Source organism: Xenopus laevis, chromosome 3S, assembly GCF_017654675.1.
Source record: "Xenopus laevis strain J_2021 chromosome 3S, Xenopus_laevis_v10.1, whole genome shotgun sequence".
Lineage (NCBI taxonomy): Eukaryota > Metazoa > Chordata > Amphibia > Anura > Pipidae > Xenopus > Xenopus laevis.
Window position 1 is genome coordinate 98,217,265 of NC_054376.1, and position 22,648 is coordinate 98,239,912.

Below are 22,648 nucleotides of genomic sequence, written 5' to 3' on the forward strand. Positions count from 1 at the left end.
AAGGGTGCCCCACCAAGAGCTTGACTGATGACATTTCCATAGCATTGGGGTTTCTTTTTTTTTCTCTTGTACCTTCACTTTTCTTTTCCTCTCTGCGCATGCGTTTCAGTCGTTTAAGCATTCCTCTGAGATCAGTGATGCCATACTGAAACGCTATCTTCTCATATTCATTAGGACTTGCACTCTTAAGGATCTCCCACACATCGATTTCAGGGCCCTCTTCTGGCTTGACCTCCCTAACAGCAAGGGAGGGAAAGATATAACAACATGTCAAATAAAATAAAAATAAAATATGCTAAACAGTGGGATCACAGAAATCCAGTTGGAATATTCTTAGTTTCCGAAGGCAGAATATGCATTTAGGTTTTTATCTGCAGCAACTCTTAGGGCAGAGACACACATGGAGATTCGGGGAGATTTAGTTGCCCGGCGACAAATCGCCGTTTTTTCGGGTGACTAAGCTCCCCGAATTGCATTCCCTCTGGCTAGAATCTAAATTGCAGGCAGAGCGCTTAGTTTTCCGAAGTTTACTCATGAGACTTCGGGAAAACGAAAACAATGCCCAAAGAAGAGGCGATTTGTCACCGGATGACTAATCTCCCCGAATCTCCACGTGTGTCGCTGCCCTTACAGTGTCTGTTTCTGTAAATAACCGTGCTACTGATACAGAGCAATTTCTTGGTCTTTGGTTGTTTTCTAATCTCAACAACTGTTACTTAATCCTGTTAAGGCCTATCTGCACTTCAGTGTTAGCGATAGTAATTTTGAATTACTGGGCTTCTGACTTAATAGACTATTACAATGTTTGTTTTTCCAAAGAGTGAACCAATTTGTTATATAAACATCTGTTAAAGGGCCTTATATGTCTTGTGGGCCACTGGTTGGACAGCATTGGTCTATATTATACATTCCTCAATGGGGGAGAGCCTGAAGGTCAATAAGGACTAGTTTCCAAGTGTCTTCTTTGTTACCTATGTAGTTAGAGGGATATTGTCGTTATAGTTAAACATTGATGAAAAAATGTGTTAAGAACTGTAATTTAGAATATATATATATATATATTTATCATTTTGAAAACGTTTCTGTTACTTACTACACATATATGGTACTAAGTTCATATTTAACATATTACAGAAACCCTTTGTTGCCTTATGGCAGGGATCCTAGATATGCCCTTAGCATTAGATATAGTGTCTCATGAGATAAAGAGGATCAATTATCTGGACAATCCAGGAGATTATTCCAAGAATAAGGCATGGAATCGTAAGGCCCTTTACCGGGGAAGAAATCATTTATTCTGTTAATAAGTGATTCTGTTGATGAGAAAGTCCACTTGTTTCAAGATTTATAAGTGACCGTATTTAAGAGATTTTTCACACTGCAACAGCTTTTAAGGAATAGTACTCGCCATCCTTGTAGAGCAAACCATTTAGTTTGCTCCAAGTGGGAATGCAATTTTGGTTGATTATATTTTGTATCACTCATACAGCTCCATGCTTAATTAACTCAACATAATGTTAGACTTGAGAAATAAGTAGGAAGCTCCAATGTGCTCCACAATAGGAAACTATGTGCTAAGTAACTACTTGCTGTTATGAGGATAACATTCTTAATTATTCAAGGAAACATGCAGGACACATTTTAAAAAGAATGTCTTTCAGATTAAATAATTTTTAATAACATAATTTCAATAGTCATATAATTAACAAGCATTCTAAAAATGGATAACATAAAAGTGGTCTCTGATTCTATCCATCATGGAGTAATAATGCTCATGCATGCAATCAAAATCATGCAACAAATACGAGACAATGATACTCATGCAGGTACTAGCAGCCAAATTCCATTAAAATTCCATTATTATCTAATACCTTGTCAGAGTTGTATCAGTTCGTACAATGCAAAAATGTTTCTTTCAAGGGGAGTTATATGGCAAATGATAGTTTTTATTGACTAGAAACATATAATAAATGAAATGGGTTCTAGTAAGAATGTGGAGTTGATTTAGTTGAATTAACGTCCACTGATTATTTCATTGCTTTATTTCTCACCTACGTTTCAGGAGACCACTAAAGTCAAGTTCTCCTGCATCATCTTGTCCTTCACCACTGTCATCAATATAAAAAGAAGATTAAATCTTGGTTCAACGTAGAAATCGTCCACTTTGTAAGCACAGAGCATATATGCATGCAGAATGTCAAATCACAACATTTCTTATTGTCAAGAAACAAAATGTTTGAGCTGATTTGACTCTTTTCCCCTTGAGATAGTTTTTGCATAAGCAGTGTCAAAAGGTTTGTCCTGCACTGCATTTAAATAAGACAAAACAAATCATTTCAAAGGTTGTTTTACTGGTGTGGAAACCACTACACACACTCTAATAGAAAAACAAGCCTTTGATAATACAGTAGAACTCCAATTTTATGTTTTCCAGGAGGCTGCTTCAAAATTACTTAATTCCAGTAAAAAAAAAAAATGCAGTTTGCCTTTGTGGGACCAGGACAAAATGTGTGCAAATCCAGTGAAAACATATTTGGGGGATGTAAAATCAGGGTTCTACTGTATATATCATTTTCTTAAATAAAACAAAGGGTTATGCTGCTGTAAAAACATCATTACCTGTTGGAATTTCATGCTATGTGCTTAAGATCATAGGAGTGTAAATATTTAATCATGAAAAATTCAAACTTTATGTCACTGGATATCGGGAAACACTTTTGTTGTTGTTAACATTCTGTCTCTTGGTTTACATTCTATAATAAGTGCAATGAACTGCAGCTTCACAGCATTATACTTGACTTGACAAACAAGAACTCATCTAGCAGCAATCACATCCTGCCAATAGCTGAAGTGCCAACTTGTTTGACATCAATAGAAGTCATCCTTATGTAGCCACAACCTGCCAATATGTACTGGGTGCCAACTGGTTTGACTACATTCTACATTCTAACAGGGTAAAGAATGTTGATAAAAAATGCGGAAGAACTGGATTAAACATAAGAGATTGACTTTTTAAGTTATACCACATTCTCCTTTAACCCAAAATGATAATTGAAAAACTTTGTAGACAATCTATTTGATGAATTTATTTTCCTAAGGAAACTCAGTCTTGCCATAACATTTCAGAAGCTCTTCAGATAAATTCATAAAACATTCACATTCATCTTCCAAGCAACATGGCTATGGCAGTTAATGCATTTCTTCTATTTGAGGTCTTCTGGGACGCTAGTGGAAGCCTACCATCTGTTTTGACCAAGACTGTAAATCTCAAACTTTCTGACCCACATCCTGTGATGGAGAACGGTTGCAATATATGATGACTACATTCCAACCCCCAGATCAACTGTTTAGGGGGGATTGGGATTTCACAGTGTAATCCCTTGTTATTTGCAAGTCTGTTTCCACCAGTGATTTTTAGCATTGAGATGTGATCATATCTTTTTAATTATTTGGCTAAATGTGCTTTTTGTTCACCTGTGTAAATACTCTGTTGCCAAAAAAGTTTCTTTATAATACCAAAAGTGTTATACACTAAATACATTCCAAAGAGTTCTGGATGCAAGATGTTACCTTCTCTTAAATGCGGATCGGATGTCAATATTCTGAGAAGCATCTTGGGTAGCTATAAATGAAGGAAATGAAAATAGCGACATGTATTATGACGAAGTTGGCTAAGCCTTTGATAATGTGTAATAACACACAAATCCAAACTATAATTCTTCCAGAACATGTGGTTATTTAAGTTTCTGATTACACATAGGGTTGAGAACAAACCCCCAAATATATATAATGCAACTAAATCAAGCTATTTATTGAATGTGAACTTGTGCATCAACTGCTGTTATCGCTATAAAGAACTCAGCACATGGAAATGTTATCTAAAGCAAAGTGGCTACTAAAATTGTTCTTGTGTACTAAATCATAGTAAATACAATTATGGCTTGGAAAAGGTAATTAGTGATCTTACATTTTAATCTTTCCATATTTACTTATCTTACCCTTGGTAATGTTATTATTTTCCAACGAATTGTATTTGTGTGTTTCCTTGTGTGTCTCTTTTGATTTGGACATGGTATAGATGCTGAGTGACTATGTTTTAAAATATATAATATTGCTCTGATGATCAGCAAATTGTGTGCTGAGCAATACAGAATTAAAATCTTACCTATAACCTCTAGGTCAAAGGAGCAGCTATCAAATTTATCCTTATATGTAACTTCACATCTGTAGTTGCCAGCATAGTTTTCTTTAGCTTTTATTATTTGCATTTCAAAAGTGTAAATCTGAAACAAAGGTAAATATATTGTTCATGGATTCTGATGGTAAGTCAAGTTATGCTTTACAATAATATTTTGACAAACATGGGTCTTACAGTAGGATTAGCAAGCCTATGATTTAGATGTACAGCTGTAGTGACGGTACTTACTGAGTCATTATCTAACATAATACCTTCCAATACCGTATATGTTATCCTTTATTCCTCTGGGAATATGGTTTATAAGTTGGAGATTTAGATACAAATACTCACTTTATTAATACGGTCAAAGGTATCCTTCAGCTGCAGATGCTTGCCAGCTTTACTAGCCAAGTCCATCCATTTGCCTTTCAACCATTTAACTACAGGTTTGCGAAGGAGATCTTTAGCTTCCATTTTTGCAATAAACTTGATATCACCACCTAAAATGATAAAGACTCAGTATTGGTTGAATACATTTTACTAGTTCCTCTCTAGGTGATACACCAATGTCACATGTACTGAGGAAAGCATACACGGTTGGAATGTACTGCAGGAGTATCCAATGGTCTATTTGCACAAGGTTAGAGTGAGCTCACCTCAGTAAGATTCCACTGACATTGCTATGTATTATTCATTTAGTACATTTATGAAAATAATACTGATGAAAGAGAAAGGCCAGTTGCTTTAGATACTGTATATAAAAGTACTTTAAAGGAGACGGAAAGGTTAAAAATAATTGAGCTTTACCAGAAAGGTCTATATAAATACAATAGTAGAGCCCTCTGTCAAAAGAAACACTGCATTTCTTTACTTCTATTATGTACACATGAGCTTCTGTATCAGACTTCCTTCTTTCTGCTTAAATTTCCAGGGCACAGGCTTGAACATGCTCAGTTTGCTCCTCTTTCCCTCCTACCTCCTCCTCTCCCTGCTGTTATCTGAGCCCAGAGCAATGAGTGAGCAGGGAGGGACTCAGGCAGGAAGTTATGTCACACCAAGCTAATATGGCAGCTGCTATCCTAAACAAACAGCAAGAGCTGTATAATCAGGTATGGTAAAGCATTTACAACCTACAACCTATTTGTATATATCTACTTATCCATCTATTGCAGCTTTCGGTCTCATGATGTGTAAAATGTGAACATAAAATCTGAACTCACCCACACTTACAGACCCACTTGAAGGTTTCTCAATAAATAATGTTGATCTTTGTGAATTATCACGTTTCTCTGCATCTTCTGGTTGTCCTTCTCCAAGGGACCATACTAATGAAAATGATCAAACATACATAGCATTAAAAGTTGCTTCTTATTTTATTTAATTACTTTGTAAGTGCTAAAAAGTGGAGAATATCTGTGTTTAAGCCCTATCTTTTTCCATGTACAAAAATAGTAACCCCTTTAAATTCAAGATAGAAAATATTAAAATAACAAATGGGAAGTCATAATGAAAAATGTGACGTGCTCTATGTTTCCTATACATGAATACTACATTGTATAAATGAATTGTGTCAGACAATAAATTTAGGAAAGAAAACGTGTTATCAGTTCTGTTGGATTCCAGCCTACCCCTCAGCTTTTGATATGTCTCCTCTACAAAACAACAAAGAGAAATTGATAACAGAAATTAGCTAATGGAATTTAATTTTTTTTTTAGGATTTCAGTTGACTGTGTAAGATCTTCACTTGACCCAGAATCTAAATAGGAAATAATACTTTAATTATTAAACATTTAAATCCTGTTAGACTTTTACTGTTTACTGTTCAGATGAGTTCTGTAACAAGTAAAATAGATTAAGTAAATACATTCTTCAGTATTTTTGTATGGTTTTGACAGTGATTATTTGTTATATAAATGTTTGTCAGGGTGACTTCCATTGGCTCATTTAGGAACTTACCAGAACCTTTCCTTTCCTTTGACTGAGCATTCTCACCTGAAACAAAATATGCAGTTGCAAATAACCAATAGAATTTATTGTATCTATCTATTTATTTATTATACTGATATTGCTGGAAATGTTTTGTATTTTTATTCTGTAGTATCTGAGCAAATAGACCTTAGAAAGTATATATTTATAGCTCTTATAGAACAGAAATAATATATATATATATATATTAAACCGCCTCTTTTTTTTTATCACAATCTATAACTAGGTTTTTAAGACTATATTTACATTGATTCTGCAAGCACCATCTTTATGGATTGCTAGCTTGCTTAGTGTGGGACTCCATAGCATAGGAGAGACATTATAGTTTGTTTAACAATTCAAGTACAATATTTTCCATTCTAATTTTTTCTTAAATATATTAGTGAGGATAGTGAGGATAAATATAAAATAATCGTGGGAAAAGAATTGCTCACATTTTGTCACAGTTTTTTTTTTTACAAATTCTTCTTGAACTTGAACTTAGCCTTTCTATGTTCTACATCCCTCTACTTGTGCATTACTGAGAAAAATGCAATTAATAAGCTTTTTAATGCAAGCCCAAATACCTTTGTGTATAGAGTTTCAAATTTTTAATTTTATTCTTTGAATGTGTGCTTGCTTTTTCTAAATCGGCACTTTTGTAATGTAAGATGAAACGCTTTTAGTTCAGTTTAACATTTTGGCCACATAACCAGTTTGTTTCAAATTAATTAGTTTTAGAAAAGTTGTCTCATCTTCCATCTCCATGTTTAAATTCCATCTTTAAATGATGCCAGGGAAATGATATATTTATGGCAATTGTATTATTGTCATATTTACTACATTCCAACAGTTTTGAGGCCTGTACCCTATTACTCAACATAAATATGGCTATAAATATGGGGTAAATATTTTGTTTTGTTGCTTATCTCACAGCATAGTGCACTTAAATGCCAAGATGCAGAACTCCTAGACATTGTCCCATGCCAACATAAATATCATCTACAAATTCTGTAAACCTTGCTCAGTTCTAACTATAAGATGTTAAATATTCATAAGTACAGGTATGGGACCAGTTATCCAGAATGCTCGGGATCTGGGGGTTTCCGGATAACAGGTTTTTCCTTTATTTGGATCTACATACCATAAGTCTACGAAAAATCATTGAAACATTGATTGACCCCAATAGGGCTGTTTTAAGTATTCGTTATATCTTAGTTTGTACAATGTACTGTTTTATTATTAAAAAGAAAAAGAAAATAATTTCTAAAAATTAGAATTATTAGTTAAAAGAAAGTCTATGGGAGATGGCCTTCCTGTAATTTGGAGCTTTCTGGATAACATGTTTCATAATAATAATAATAATAATAATAATATATTATGAATAATTTTAAGTAATACATAGATTGGCCATTTTGCTATTTTAAAAAAACATGGCTTTAGCAATTTTTTATTTACCAAATATATATTTATATATTATAGACAATGATCTATAGGTTTGGTAAATGAAGACTGGAAATATACCTGGAGGAGGTGTGTTACCTGAAGAGGAATCATCTTCATCTGAAAATATAAAATATTAGTGAAAATCTACACAGATGTCATGCGAAAAAAAATGGTTTGTTGCCCTTGTACTGGAAAAATATCAAATTAGGATATTTAAATTCCTGCAAAAAAAAGAAATTATTTACACACCAGCCTGAGACACTCGAAAATAAGCTTAAAACTGATGGGTTCAAAAGCTTTGTGTATTTCAGTGGCTAAAATGAGAAACATTCATGATCAGAGAGAAAAAGCATTAAACACAACACATGAGATGTGGATCAAATGGCCCAAAATGAAAATGAATTTATGGATAGCTTTGAGCAATATTTGATTTGTTAGCAATGTATGCAATAAGCAGAGATAAAAAGCATTGAAATTATGGTCAACCACACATCTGACCTGAAGAAGAAGATGTCATATCGCTTTCTTCCATGTCTGTAAGTAAATGTGTACCACATAGGCAATGAATTTGTCTGATATATTTTCTGGTGCATTTGACAATATATTGACAACGGTCTATAGGAATATTATGTATATTGTCAAACACATATGTTTACAAGACTCAAATGCAACATTATTGGTCCCTGTGATACTAATAATGAAACAACTAAAACAAGTCTAAATATTTTGTCTAAAGCTGGCTGAACATGGCCCTACTTCTGATAAAGAAACATTATGGATAGGTCCAACAAATGTGAGTTTCTGGGCTACACATCTACCTGGATAACTCCGGTAATCCTTCCATATGGGAATAAATAGCATATTGTACTGAAAGCTGCACTGGTAGGAGCTAGAAAAGATATGAGTACTCTCTTCAATTTTGGTGATCAGATAATCTCACAAACCTCATATTTGGTCCTGACAATCCAACTGCAATCTGATGGGTCTAATCTGTCTCCTGTAAGGCCTACACTTCAGAAAATAATCAAACTATTTGAGAGTATCTATAGTACTTTTATCTCAATATCCTTTTAGACAACCCTTTTTAGTATGATGAGAGTACATTATGAGGGTTATTTACTAAAACCTGAAAATGTCTCACTATTTTCTTAAAACCACTTTGACCAAACTCCTGTGAACATTTTTACCGTATTTAAGAGTAAATTAACTTGAAAAATTTGGTGCAGAAAAAAGACTCGCTAAAATAGCGAAAAACACAATTTATTCAGATTATTGTACGAAATCCAATGCAGATTATGAAATCTTCCAATTGGAACATCTGCCATTGATTTTTACATGACCTTGGCAGGTTTGAGACGAAGTACTTTTTTATTATGACATTTAGCAGTCTCAGGGTTTAGTAAATCATGAAAAATTTTAGGTTTTTTTTTCCTCCAAAAACATGGTGTTTCCCACCTAGAAAGGTAGCTAATAAATGTATTTTTTTTAAATTATCATATATAACAATTAATAACACACTGCAAACACAATATTGTATATTATATGAATTGTTGTTTTGACAATTGAAGTCTAGGATTCCCTTCCCTAAAAATGGTGGGCTTCAATTGAAGCTCAACTGGCTAAAAACAAAGCAAAACATTTAAAACATTTTTTTCCATAAATGGTCACCCTACTGCCCTTGAACTAACTGACCTCCCTTCTTGTTAGAGACCCTAAAATCCAACCTAATAAATATATTAACCCAGTATAAAAATGTACGTTTATTCATTCAAAAGTATTTTCATGCTAGCAAAAAATAATTTTTTGTTAATGGCAATGGCAAGGGCAGCTCCTAAATTGCCATTAACAATGTCTTTTTCGGTTTATGGCTTGGAAGAATGTATCCTTCCCTGATACTAGGGCTAAACTGGATACTAGTTAGGAAATCACAAATAAGGAAGGACCTGTAAATAATGATAAACATGCTATAATGTTAAACTTGCTGTAAACATTGATGAATCTTTATGTATTCACGAAGGAGAATATGCTTAAGGAAATTAGCAGAGAAAATATGAGCCAGTTCCTTTAAGGCACATGTCCTTTCTCCCAGCATTCCTTGGAATGAATCCAACATCATGACTAATAGAAAGCCAAAACGTACTTGAGTATAAAACTGACCAATGTTTTTACTTCCGTGCTTGAAGTGCACAAGATTTTTATGCGCCTATAAATGGTACAATGCAATATGAACACATTAACCTTGAACTGTGGGGCCTGAGCTGAGGGACACATTTTCTGGCAAGTGTGTCACCAATATACTTATCCACGGCAATGGTTTGTAAGTGATATACTGGAATGTTTGCAGAGTCCTAAACCAAAGGTCAGTGATTTGTGCCCTACACAGAGGTGGCGACAAAATGCATATTATCATGTTACAAATGGTCATCATAAATCGGATTCTTTGTCAAAGGCTTTTTTCTCTAGCATTTATATTTATATCTTAAAAAATATAATTAACTCCAATACTACATCTCTTCTTAAATAATTGGGTGATTGCTCAGCTAACAAGAGTCTAATAAAAACCAGACTTTTTGAACAGAGTTAGAAAGGACTGAAATGGGCATATAATTAGCCTTTGTTATATGGCTGCAAGTTTGTTAGTACATATTAAAAAAAATATAGGCAAACTCTACCTATGCTCTTTGCAACCTTGTACAGTTTTCAAAATGGGAAAAATATATCTTTGTTAGTAGATATATTTATATCATTGGTTATTTATCTACCAGTTCTTCTGAATCTTTCTGGCTGCACTGGCTGGATATTTTGTGCAGTTTAGCAACACACAGGTTAAAAAACTTTGAAATTCGACCATCGAATTTGATACTTCGATACGGCCGTTTTAAATCAAAGTAAAAATCGTTTGATCGATTAAATCATTCCATTTGAACGATTTTACAAAAAAATACTTCGACTACTCAAAACTTAGCCAAAGGTTATAGGAGGTCCCCCATAGGCTAAACAGCAATTCGGCAGGTTTAAGGTGGCCAAGTGGCGAAGTTGAGGTTTTTTAAAGAGACAGTACTTTGCTTTTCGAAGTCGAAGTTTTTTCAATTCGAATCAAATTTTGGCCTATTCGATGGTCGAAGTACCCAAAAATTACTTAGAAATTCAAAGTTTTTGAATTAGAAAATTCACTTCAACCCTTAGTAAATGGGCCCCACACTGTCACATTTCACTCATCTTACTAATGAATCTATAGATCTTTTAGCTGAACTGTGTGGAGCTGTGGGCCTGTATAGTTTTCAGTCAGTGGATGATTTAAGAGACTTGCTGAATTGTATCCTTTATCATCCCCTAAAGGGAATATGTAACCCCCCTTTTAAAAAGAACTCATTCAGTTGGAGGTATGTAAAATGGTGCATAAGCAAAAATGTATTCCACAGATTGAATTATAATCTGCCTGTCCTTGTCTAGACCAGTTCTCCATCCCTCTTATGTTCACAGGGTCATGACAGCCGCTCCCTCAACATGTTCCATTGTGAAGTTATGGATTCTGGGACTCTAGAACTTCAAGTTAAAAAACTCATATCAAAGGCATGAGTTCTTTAACTGCAGTGTGCCCATATTCATGCCCACTCATGCCCACAAAGGCCAGTAAGCAATTCACTAAACTATATGAAATACTAGCACATTTGACCCCATTATTACTAGAACATTAGCTAAATATTTGCCTGTAAACAATGATGCTATTTTACAAAAAAATCTATATCAGATTATATCAGGCTGAAGGTATAGACAAAATTAAGATGCTCTTTGCTGACAACGGCCATTACCCTGCTGCGTTATGATTAACCTGGAAGAGAATTCTATCTGTAAGCAAAAAAAAACACATCCAGATATTGATCAATACAAGATACACAAGGTTGAGCCACAATATGTAATGGCACTGGGAGTTCCTAAAACATCAGATATAAATTTGTTTAGTAGCAATGTCTCACTTGAGAGCAGAACCCTCGAATGATCCATAAACCTGAAATGTGAAATTCTTTATCATTAGGACAGATTTACAGATGTTGCATGAACCAAATAATAATTAACCAATAATTCTTCAAACTTGTAAAAGTTAAGCACTCATCCACAATTGTTTATTTCATAATTCTAGAACATACTAATTCAGATGTACTCACATTATACTTATTGTACTGATTCTTAGAACTACTGATATTAAGGGGCACATTTACTTAGTTCGAGTGAAGGAATAGAATAATGAATTCGAATGTTTTTTTTGGCTACTTCGACCATCGGATTGGCTACTTCGACCTTCGACTACGACTTCGAATCTAACGATTCGAACTAAGAATCGTTCGTCCATTCGATAGTCGAAGTACTGTCTCTTTAAAAAAAAATCAACCCCCTACTTCGGCAAGTAAAACCTACCGAGGTGCAATGTTAGCCTATGGGGAAGGTCCCCATAGGCTTTCTAACAATTTTCTGGTCGAAGAAAAATTGTTCGATCGATGGATTAAAATCCTTCGAATTGTTCGTTTCAAAGGATTTAATTACGGTAAATCCTTCGGCTTCGATATTCGAAGTCGAAGGATTTCAACCGTCAAATATCGAGGGTTAATTAACCCTCGATATTCGTCTCTAGGTAAATGTGCCCCTAAATTTTTTAGCACTTGGTGTTTCCAATAAACATAAATTGGGTTGGTCCTCTAAGCCAGTGATCCCCAACCAGTAGCTCCTGAGCAACATGTTGCTCTTCAACCCCTTGGATGTTGCTCCCATTGGCCTCCAAACAGGTGTTTCTTTTTAAATTTCTGGCTTAAAGGCAAGCTTTAGTTGCATAAAAAACATGTATACTGCCAAACAGAGCCTGTTGGCTGCAAATCCACATAGGTGCTACCAATACCCAATCACAGCCCTTATTTGGAAGCCCTGGGAACTTTTTGTATGTTATTGTTGCTCTTCAAAATTATTTTATACTTGAGTATGGCTCATGGGTAAAAAAGGTTTGCTCTAAGCAATATCATCACCACTGCTAAAAAATATTAATATGTATTTTCCAATTGTTTTTAAGAAGGTCAGAGGAGCTTTCAGAAGCTGCTGCATATCAAACTGGTTCCCTGAGTGCTGAAAAGCTATTCCAGCACTATATTGCAGTTAAATTGAAAATTTCTAAAGAAGCCATTCAATGCAATGTGGGAAGATTTAAATGTAGAACAAGACCATGCAGATCTAGAATGAACACCTAAAAAAAACAATATATCAAGCTAACTGCATTATAAGCTGGCAAAACAACCGCATCCACGCTTCATAGGCAGCTGAACAGAAGTCTGCAGTTAAAAGGGGCAGTAAACCCTATTTTTCAACACAATTTCAATGAGCTGGGCTCGTGCTGAACATACTTTTTGCCTATTGTTTTAAGCAAAGTTTCCCAGGGCAAACAGGGAAACTGATGCTACTCAATGTTTGGTTCCTGTGTGGTAGATAATTAGCTTACCAATACAGAGCTAAACAGAACTTCATTATGTAGGGGGATTATTTATGCACTGCTAATATTATTATCGACTTCCCTGTGTGCCCTGTTTAGCTTAAGAAATAACAAAAACCATATATTTTTGTGACCAAACAAAACAACAAGGTAAAAGTATTTACAGTATGTTGAAAAAGTGTTTACTGCAACTTTAAACTTTAAAACATGATCATGACAAAAGTCCTTGGATTGGCTCCAACCAAAGCCTGGGGGGAAACCAGTATTTAAGACACACAGAAATATTTTACTGGTAGCAATGCACCTATGGCATATATATGTGAATTATACAATATACTCCCATAGAAGCAATGGGACATTGAGGAGGATATTTACTAAACCTTGAATTTATTTGGTTGGACTTTTTGGGGCAAAAACTGGAATTTTATTGTGGATTTACTATACCCCGTTGCTGCAAAAAGCCAGAATCCGCCATCTCAGACCTGTCAAGGTCCTGTATAAGTCAATGGGAGAGACACCAATCTCAATTTGAAGATATTGCGTTTAGCCCGTAAACCCAAAAAATTTGTTTTTTTGCTCAATTTTATTGTGTTTTTCCTGAACTGAGTTTTTTCTATTAATAAATAAAGTCAAATTGGGAGTTAAGCTATGGTTTTTTTTAAATAAAATATAAATTCAGAGTTTAGTAAATAACCCCCTGAATGAAGGAACCATCTTAAGCCATAGGGTGTTATTTACTAAACTCTGAATTTATCTATATTTTATTAAAAAAAACCACAACCAAACTCCCATGCTTGAATTTTTCCCCAATTTTTTGGGGGTTTTGGGCTAAACTCAACGCAAACCACGATATCTACAAATTGAGATGGTGCCTCTCCCTTTGACTTCTACATGATCTCAGGTCTGAGATGGTGGATTTTCGCATTTGGGCTTTTTGCAGTATCAGGGAATAATAATTCTTGAAAAAATTAAGGGTTTTTTTCCATGAAAAATTCCAGTTTTGCCCCAAAAAGTCCAACTAGACCAATTTGAGATTTAGGAAATAACCCCCATAATGTACATTAAGTGTATCACTAACAAAGACCATTTCCAGGGGGTATATATCTAAAAGTTACATGCAGATGTGATACATGCAGCAGCACATCGTCAACATCACAGTCAGATGATCCAACTGAAAAAGTCTCAAGTTCATACATGCACCAAACAGACTCTTCAGTTTGCTTAATCATCCTTGCACTACAGCAACTCATGCTAACGGAATAATTCTGATCCTTTGCAGACCCCCAGAACTTTTCCATATTCCTTTACCATGCATGCAAATCCAAGTGTGTGCAAAAAAACAAACTATTTATTATAGTATGGTTGGATAACCATATGAGCAATACACCAGCCTTTGCATGACCACATTGCTCTCACCTTTTGCCTTCTTTGGCCCATCTTCCTTGGGCTTGTTTTGCTCTGCATAGGAAGTACAATTAATGTATAAATGAACAGGCACAAATATGTATGTACTGTATGTCCACTATGCACTATCTATCTATCTGTAAAAGTAAATGCAAAAAAGATCGAAATTAGGGTCAGCCAGCAGAGCACTTGCTCTATCTATGTCCAGTTTTCTTGTCCACTGGGCTTCACTGTTGACTAGCTGACACCATTCCCCTCATTCTCAAAAAACATTTAGTAGATGTAAGAATAATGTACTTGTTCACCAGTATTATATTGTCAACAAATATCCTTTCTACCACTCTCCTAAGACACAATTAGTGCTAACTATATTCAAATTAAAGAATAGGAACAGCAAGAGCATCTTGTTAAGAACAAAATAGACCTGTACAATTCTGCAATCTACCAAGATGTAAGGTTTGAAAACCTAGGTAGAAATACTAACTTTACTGATTAGCACTTTTGCAGTAGTTTAAACTTTATGTTTAAATCAGGAACTTTAGCGTATTCAGTAAAATTACCACTTTGGCTATTTGCCACTCACATTCGCATATTAAGTAAGATTTCAAAATCCTTAAAGAAATAGATAGGTGCACTTTATTATGATGACATAATTCTTTGGAATTCCATGCACAACTAAGATCAAATACAAACTTTAAGGATTTAGTAGAACCCAAACTATGTATGTATGTGTATATCTATCTATCTATTGATCTATCTATCTAGCATCTATATATCTATCCATCATCTATCTATCTATCTATCTATCTATCTATCTATCTATCTATCTATTGATCTATCTATCTATTTATCTATCTATCAACTATATATCTATCCATCATCTATTTATCTTTATCATCTATGATTCTATCTATCATCTGTCTATCTATCTATCTATCTATCTATCTATCTATACTGTATATATAGATATACACATACATTTGGAAGTGTTGAACAATAAAATTATGATGCCAAACCAAATCTTGGATTCAGTGCATCATTAGATAAAAGAAAATATGTTTTCTGCTAAACTACAGTATAACAATAATAATCAAGATCTTTCCTTTAGTGAGTTTGTGAACTGGGGATAAAATAGAACAGATTACTAAATAATTAATAATAAAACAGATTGTTCTAAAAATATTTATAATTCGGAAACAAAAACTGGATGTTACGTTTTTAGGTTAATTTGAAAATATGCAACCCCCTCGGAAGCGCTGCCACAATTTTGTTGGGAAGGGCACTGAGGGGACCCACCAGTATGGGATAGCCAATGTCTTAAAACAGTTAAAATGTAGCACAGAAATATGCAAAGACACTCACATCCGATAAAAGTTATCTAATTGAGTTTAAACAAATGTCTGTATAATGAGTAAGAAGCAAAGTAATTTACAATGATCAATTATTGACTCAGTCAAAATGCAATATAGATAGATCCATCATTTTACTAATGTCTTGTAGGGTGTTCAGGCTTCTCCTTCTCACTTGGGTCCTAATTATAAATTCTGCTCTGTAGCCTAATTCACCACCTCATTACAGTATTTATGTCTGACACGTTGTCAAATGTGTCAACTCCAGATTATCTTTCAGTCAACGGCGGGGGTGATTTTTTATTTACAGCATGTGCCACTCAAACGGTGGTGACAATATGGCAACAAAGCTTGCTACTCACTCTTGCTTAGTAATTAGGACAACTTCTTAACAGATGCTGAAATATGAGTATATAAAAAGTGTCTTCTTTTGGCTCAAAGCAATGTACAAAGTTTAATGAAAGGTTAGAACATTCATATTTCCTGGCACAAGTAGGCCTCTCTACTTTCTTTCCCTCATGCAAGTCTAGCTCAGAGCCAACCTTCAGTTGTTTGAAACCCTTTTTTTAAAATATATCCTGAAATCTACATGAAAAATGGAGACGATAAGAACATAAATAAAAGCAATACAATAAAGTTTACAGAGCTTTACTAATAACTTGACTTATAGCAATGTACACATATGCTTAACTATGATTAATATGACTAGTAGAATTAGGAAACAATTTAGATAAGGACTATTTATAATACACATAGACAGCATCCTATGACTGGAAAGGATTGGCTGAATAAACTCAGTTTAACAGGACCCATTATGTATTATAATTTCTAATACTAGGCATGGACAGAATGCAGGATTCAGTTTGGTTATCTCCCAAGATTCTGCCTTTTAAAGTAAGATTTGGATTCAGCCAAATGCTTTTGCCTGTCTGTACCAAAACTGAATTGTTTGAACACAACCAAGGAAGCAAAAAGCAAATAAAAAAAATCTTCTGGTTCTCTTTTCCCTTTCCTGTCCCTAATTTTCATATGCAACTTTCGCTTCGGTTCGTTATTCAGCTCTATCTTTCATACGGAATTGGGGTTCGGCCAAATCCCAAAATATAGTGGATTTAATTAATCCCTAATTTTCAGTTGCTGTTATATTGGGTTGATTCTGATAGCCATATCGGTAGCAACAAAATCAGTTTTTCTGTATTAGATCAAAACACAAAGTCCTCAAACAAAAGATGTTCTTAAAGAGATACTGACATCAGAAAATAACCTTTTCATATTTAACTTTTTCATATTTTATCACATATTTTTCTATGCCACAATGCTGGCATACCATTGTTTTATTGACAAGTAGCCAAAGTTATATAATTTAAAATGATGAAACAAGATCTGTTTTTTATGAATTGTAAGCAATAAATTAGCAATAAATTATATTCCCATCTAAAACAGCATTTTTTCTCATACCCAAAAGAAATGACAAGTATTATATTAGATAATATTATATTAGATCTTTATTCTCTACAATTATATTTAGCTTTTTTCATTCAGTGTCTTTGCATGTCCCACCTTGAAAGTAGAACCAAATTACTGTTTTAAGGATGAACTAGATTCTACAGATTAACTACTGTATTTAGTTATTATCGCAGTGAAACCCATATAAAGACAGCTATATAGGGCTTACGTTGGCTTCTGATTTTGCCATTCTTGAATGAATCGCCAGCTATTTAAAATTTTTAGGATAACTTAAGCTGGTGACATATTCTTTTTGAACTCTTCATTAAGAGGATTTGTTCTGGCCTTAGCTATCATTTAGGGGCAGATTTACTAAGGGTCGAATTTCGAAGTACAAAAAACTTCAAAATTCGAACATCGAATTAAAAAACTTTGAATTCGAATATCGAACTCGAAGTTTTTTCAACAAATTTGGCAATCCTGCGGTTGAATAAAAATCGAACGATACAAACGATTTTTAACGATCGATCAAAGGATTTCTATTCGACCAAAAATAACTTAGAAAAGTACTGTGGAAGGTCCCCATAGGCTAACATTGGACTTCGGCAGCTTTAATTTGGCAAAGTATGAAGTCAAAGTTTTTTTCAAAGAGACAGTACTTCGATTATCGAATGGTCAAATAGTCGAACGATTTTTACTTCGAATCAAAGTCGATTGGTCGAATATAGCCTATTCAATGGTTGAAGTACCCAAAAATTTACTTTGAAATTCGAACTTTTTGACATTCGAACCATTCACTCGAGCTTAGTAAATCTGCCCCTAGATATAATGTTTTTACTATTATATTTAATAAATTAACTACCTTCTCTGAACCACTGTACTAACAACAGGTGGTATATACTGATAAATAACAATAATAGCAACTCTCTCTCCTAATATGTATAGCCACAAAAGTATAACGTCCAATTTTTTTGATATATGGATTGTTCTTTGACATGTAAATTCAGAAAAAAAAATCTTTTATTCAGTGTTAAATGTCCTTGGCAGTGTTTTAGCACACCAGAGTTGCATGATTTCTAGTAAACTATATAAACCTGTTAGCAACCATCTTTTCTTTGGTACATGGTAATTGCAGCACTAGAATATGACTTTTCTTGCAAGGTTGTGGCAAAACGGATTTTCTTCCAGGCAAAGTTTTTCTTTTTAATGTGAAGATGAGGAGACTAGATCATACTAGATTCACACTATTTGGCACATCAAACAGACTACTGAAGTGCAATAATTAGAAGATTCTCAACTATGAAAAAAATGATCTGTCTCTTAGATTATGACTTCAAATATGCTTTCAAGTTCCTGCCATGTCTCTGGTGGGATTATTACGTTTTCTTCACATTGCAAACTTTGATTTTGCCTCTGTCTGCTGAAAATCTAGCAGGTGTTTAGTGCAAAACCATTACCAGTGCTATTTCTAGGGAGAGTGTTGACAAGGCAATTACATTTTCCTTCAGTACTGCTATAGCAGCACAAACACTGTTTCTAGGAAATGTATACACTGTATAATTACAAATACAAATCGTTCAACTCTGATAAACAAATGTCATAGAAAGATATGGTAGAGCTAGTTATAACACAGAAGTAAAATAATGTTATTATATTCTACATATTAATCCTTGCTGTGCTGGTAAGTGCATACATTTGGGGTAATAACACATAGGGCAATTTGTCACCAATGTGAGATTGCCTCCACAACATTTCTCGTGCAGGGAATCTCCATTTCCAAACTGGTAATCACCTGAAAATCCCTCCAATACAAAGATATTTTTGGATATGTTTTCACCACTCTGGAGGTGATTTTGCATGGGCAACAAAATGTCCCAAGAGTTCTCACCCTTAACATTCAGCATTGACATTCGATAACTGCTTATATTACAGCTTACAAGACAAAGTTGTAGATGCAAAAATGTCCACTATATTCATTAATTGTATATTGCAGGAATTTACATGTACATATATACTATGCTAAAGCATGCCACTCTGTTCTTGGTTAGTTCCTGCCACCTTTTATCCTTCCTTTGGGGCCAAATCTTTCATACTTCTCTAATTTGTTTGCTCCTTTATGTCCAACATTAAAGTGCATGCCTTCAGGTTTTCAGCTCACATAAGTCCCTCATCAGCTCCTTACACCATTGCCATTTCGAAATGTTCTCTTTTATACATATTCTTCATAACAATGTTTTTCTCACTTTATTCTGGATTTCTTTGCTCTATGAATACACAGCTCTACTCTAATCTTCTCCTTCAGCCGCAGCAGGCCACTGCTGCTAATATATTATAAAGTTATAACTATATATATAAGGTACTAACCTTCCACGGGTGGTGGTGCTTTTACTGTATTTTGGTCTGCTGCTTTGCCCTCTAGGAAATAAAAAGAACAACAAGTCAGAAGATATGAGACATGCACTTGAACCCTTTAAGAGTGTATTCAACAAATATATTAAGACATTTGGTTTTGGCCAGCAGCAAATTGAGAATAATAACGGGGACTACACCAGATGAGGCCACTTCCATCTTTTCCTATACACACTGATAAATGAATCTAAGACAGTTCATCTTCCCAAGGACCTTGCACTGAACAAGATCAGATAGTAATGTCCAGACATAACTATGCAGACAAAGTAGCACTGATAAAGTCTGAAAGCACAATCGTCATATTGGGGGAATCGCCACTTAACATTTCTTCCCCCACCTACTACTCCTTTCAATGTTGTATAGATGACTTATGAAGAACTATGCCCACTTCTTTGGGTCAGTCGTCCACTCCAAAATCCCTGTACAGGAGCCATATTGGTGGTAATAATTATTTACTTTGGTTGAAATCCCTGGGCAGCAATCTGCCCTTTATGGGTTATTATTCCTAGCTCCAGCCTGCATAGGGTTCTGAAGAATTCTTTAGTTATTTATTCCTAGCTCCAGCCTGCATAGGGTTCTGAAGAATTCTTTAGTTGGACATTATCATCTCAGTGGATTTACTGGCCCCAAATATTGAAAAAAACAAGATGAATAAGCAATCGACAATCAAAGCATTTACTTAGGATAAGTAAACCTTTAAAATAAGTGAATGTAAAATTGATGAGAGTACTATTCTAAGCACTTTTGTAATTTACATTCATTATTTATTTTCTTTTTATTCCAACAAGATATTAAGGGATACATGTTGTCACGATCGCCGCCCGGAGCTCTCCCTCGGGCGTCACTCCCAAAATGGCAGCGCCCATGGCCGCCACGTGGGTAGCGGCGCTGGCGCAATGACGTCATCACACTGCGTCAGACGCTGTGCACTGCGTCACAACGCCTGCGCAAATTGGCGCCAAATTTGTAATAAAAGAGCGCCCAGTACATTAAATCCCTGCTCAAGTATAGGAACTACCTGCTAAGTGTTCCTGGGTACTTTAGTATATTATATTAGTTTTTCTGGACCTTGACCCTTGCCTGAACCCTGTTTTGAACCTGTGCTGCCTGCCTTTGAACTCTATTCTGTTTTTGGATTTCGTCTCTGCCCAAACCCTTCTGTACTGTGTTTTTTGGATCCTTAACCCTATAGCTTCCTCCTTGGTCCCGACTACTCCCTGGTTGGAGCAGATAGGCCGACTGACACATGTGCTGACACATGAATGAATTTTGTTACAACAGCGCCACCCACTGATCAGTTTCTGACAAGTCTGACCACCAAGTAGTCAAGGAAGTTGTCAGGAGAAATAAAGAGGGCTACTCTGATGTTCTTCTGCTTAGGAAAGATTTGTGAAAGGTTTCAAATTTTTTTCCTAACCAAAAGAACATCAGAGCAGCCTCTTTCTCTTTCCTGACAACTTCCTTGACTACTTGGTGGTCAGAAAACGACCAGCAGGTAACACTGTTTTAACAAAATTCATTTTTGCCAGCTAATACCACTTTGACATATATCAAAATAAGAGTAGGGCTGTATTGAAACCCATGCTATCTTCCATTAAAAACATTTGATAAGCATCAGGGCCTTGGCAAACCCGGTATGTACAGTATTTAAAGTATTTATGGAGTGATCTACACAGAGAAAAATTGAATATTAGGAGTTCAATGAATATGCTTAATAGAATGTAAGCTGTTTGCCACAGTTCAGTAACATCAGCAGTTCAGTTTTATTCATTTTATTGATACTGAATGATACAAAGTAGCATATTTTTTGGTCTAGTTAGTGGATTGGGGCACATGCGACTATTGTTATCAAAAGAACACCTATAAAGTGGAAGAATATGACTCAAGTTTTATAGCACAAATACTATAATGAGCAGTCTCCGAGAGACTAGTTATATCAGGCACTGTACCTTCTTTGATGCTGCCACTCACTGAAAATTCTTCCTGGGTTACATTATTATCAACAATGACTGTACGCTTTGTTTGCTCTGTCTGCGTAACAGTTTTTTCACTTTTCACTTCCTTTCCATCCTTTTGCCATTTGATTTGTGTCTTGACTGTCTGTGTGGTTATCTCAGTTCTGCTTCCCCCGGCTACTTGAACCGTCTTTTGTTTTTCGGTCACAGTAGATCCTGAAAAAAATAAAAAGAAGGACCTTGGCTACTGAAAGTATAGGGTAACATGTTTTCACAAGCTTCTCTTTAGGGCTATATTTAGCTGTTGGAAGCACAGAGAGGATTGTCTGCTTCTTTATAAGACTTGTTAACAGGTGGAATACAGACTGTACTGAATATGCATTTTCATGACAGCTATTCCCTGATAGAATTACACAATAATTTAAAGATGGGCTAAGTGTCCAGAAGGCAGTGCCTTGTGACCTTTAATTATAATTCTGTGGATTATTCAAAGTTTCTAGGATGGAGCCTTGGTTAAAATGTCTGAAGCCCAATTATAATAAGATATACAATGAATATTTAGTAAGTGTGCTTTTATTTTGTGATTTACTATTTTCATCACTTTCTTTCCAAAACCCGAGACATTGTAGAACCATCACTGAGTAAAAGCATGTGGGCTTGTTTTGTGTGGGATCTCCTGTTGGCCATGAGCCTTAACTATTCTCCTACGGAGCTTTCAATCGTATGCCCATGAAAGGTGGCCTTGTATGTTATTAAGATGGTGTACCCATAAGTATCATTGATTATGCATGATGCCTGAGTCATTGTAATTCTGATTTCATCTCCATATCCTTATTGTCAACCTCATATTATTGCCAAGTGACATCAAGCAGGTATTCTTTCCCATTATCAAAATATTCACGTATATCCATTTACTGCCTGTTCTTTTCAGCTTTAATGTACATTTCTTGAATTATGAACTTCACCCTGGAGAAAAAGCACTGAATGGACACTGATATAACCAGCTTTAATTATGGATTAAGG

At 35.0% G+C, this 22,648-nt stretch overlaps 1 protein-coding gene across 5 annotated transcripts in view; it reads right to left on the reverse strand.

Moving 5' to 3' along the window:
* The window catches only part of mybpc1.S (myosin binding protein C1 S homeolog), a 65,596-nt gene that overhangs the window by 33,514 nt on the left and 9,434 nt on the right, over positions 1–22,648 (reverse strand). For 3 of the 5 annotated variants that reach the window (XM_041588670.1, XM_041588669.1, XM_041588667.1), the window contains exons 2-12: positions 21,620–21,841; positions 19,626–19,676; positions 14,479–14,520; positions 7,668–7,706; positions 6,135–6,170; positions 5,398–5,502; positions 4,529–4,677; positions 4,166–4,283; positions 3,571–3,622; positions 2,052–2,108; positions 73–236 (exon numbers count right to left, since the gene is read on the reverse strand). In XM_041588670.1, coding sequence (XP_041444604.1) covers positions 73–236; positions 2,052–2,108; positions 3,571–3,622; positions 4,166–4,283; positions 4,529–4,677; positions 5,398–5,502; positions 6,135–6,170; positions 7,668–7,706; positions 14,479–14,520; positions 19,626–19,676; positions 21,620–21,841 — 1,035 coding nt within the window. Of the gene's footprint in view, positions 1–72; positions 237–2,051; positions 2,109–3,570; positions 3,623–4,165; positions 4,284–4,528; positions 4,678–5,397; positions 5,503–6,134; positions 6,171–7,667; positions 7,707–8,087; positions 8,124–14,478; positions 14,521–19,625; positions 19,677–21,619; positions 21,842–22,648 lie in introns of all 5 variants that reach the window. The other 2 variants (XM_041588671.1, XM_041588668.1) reach the window with 2 other exon arrangements.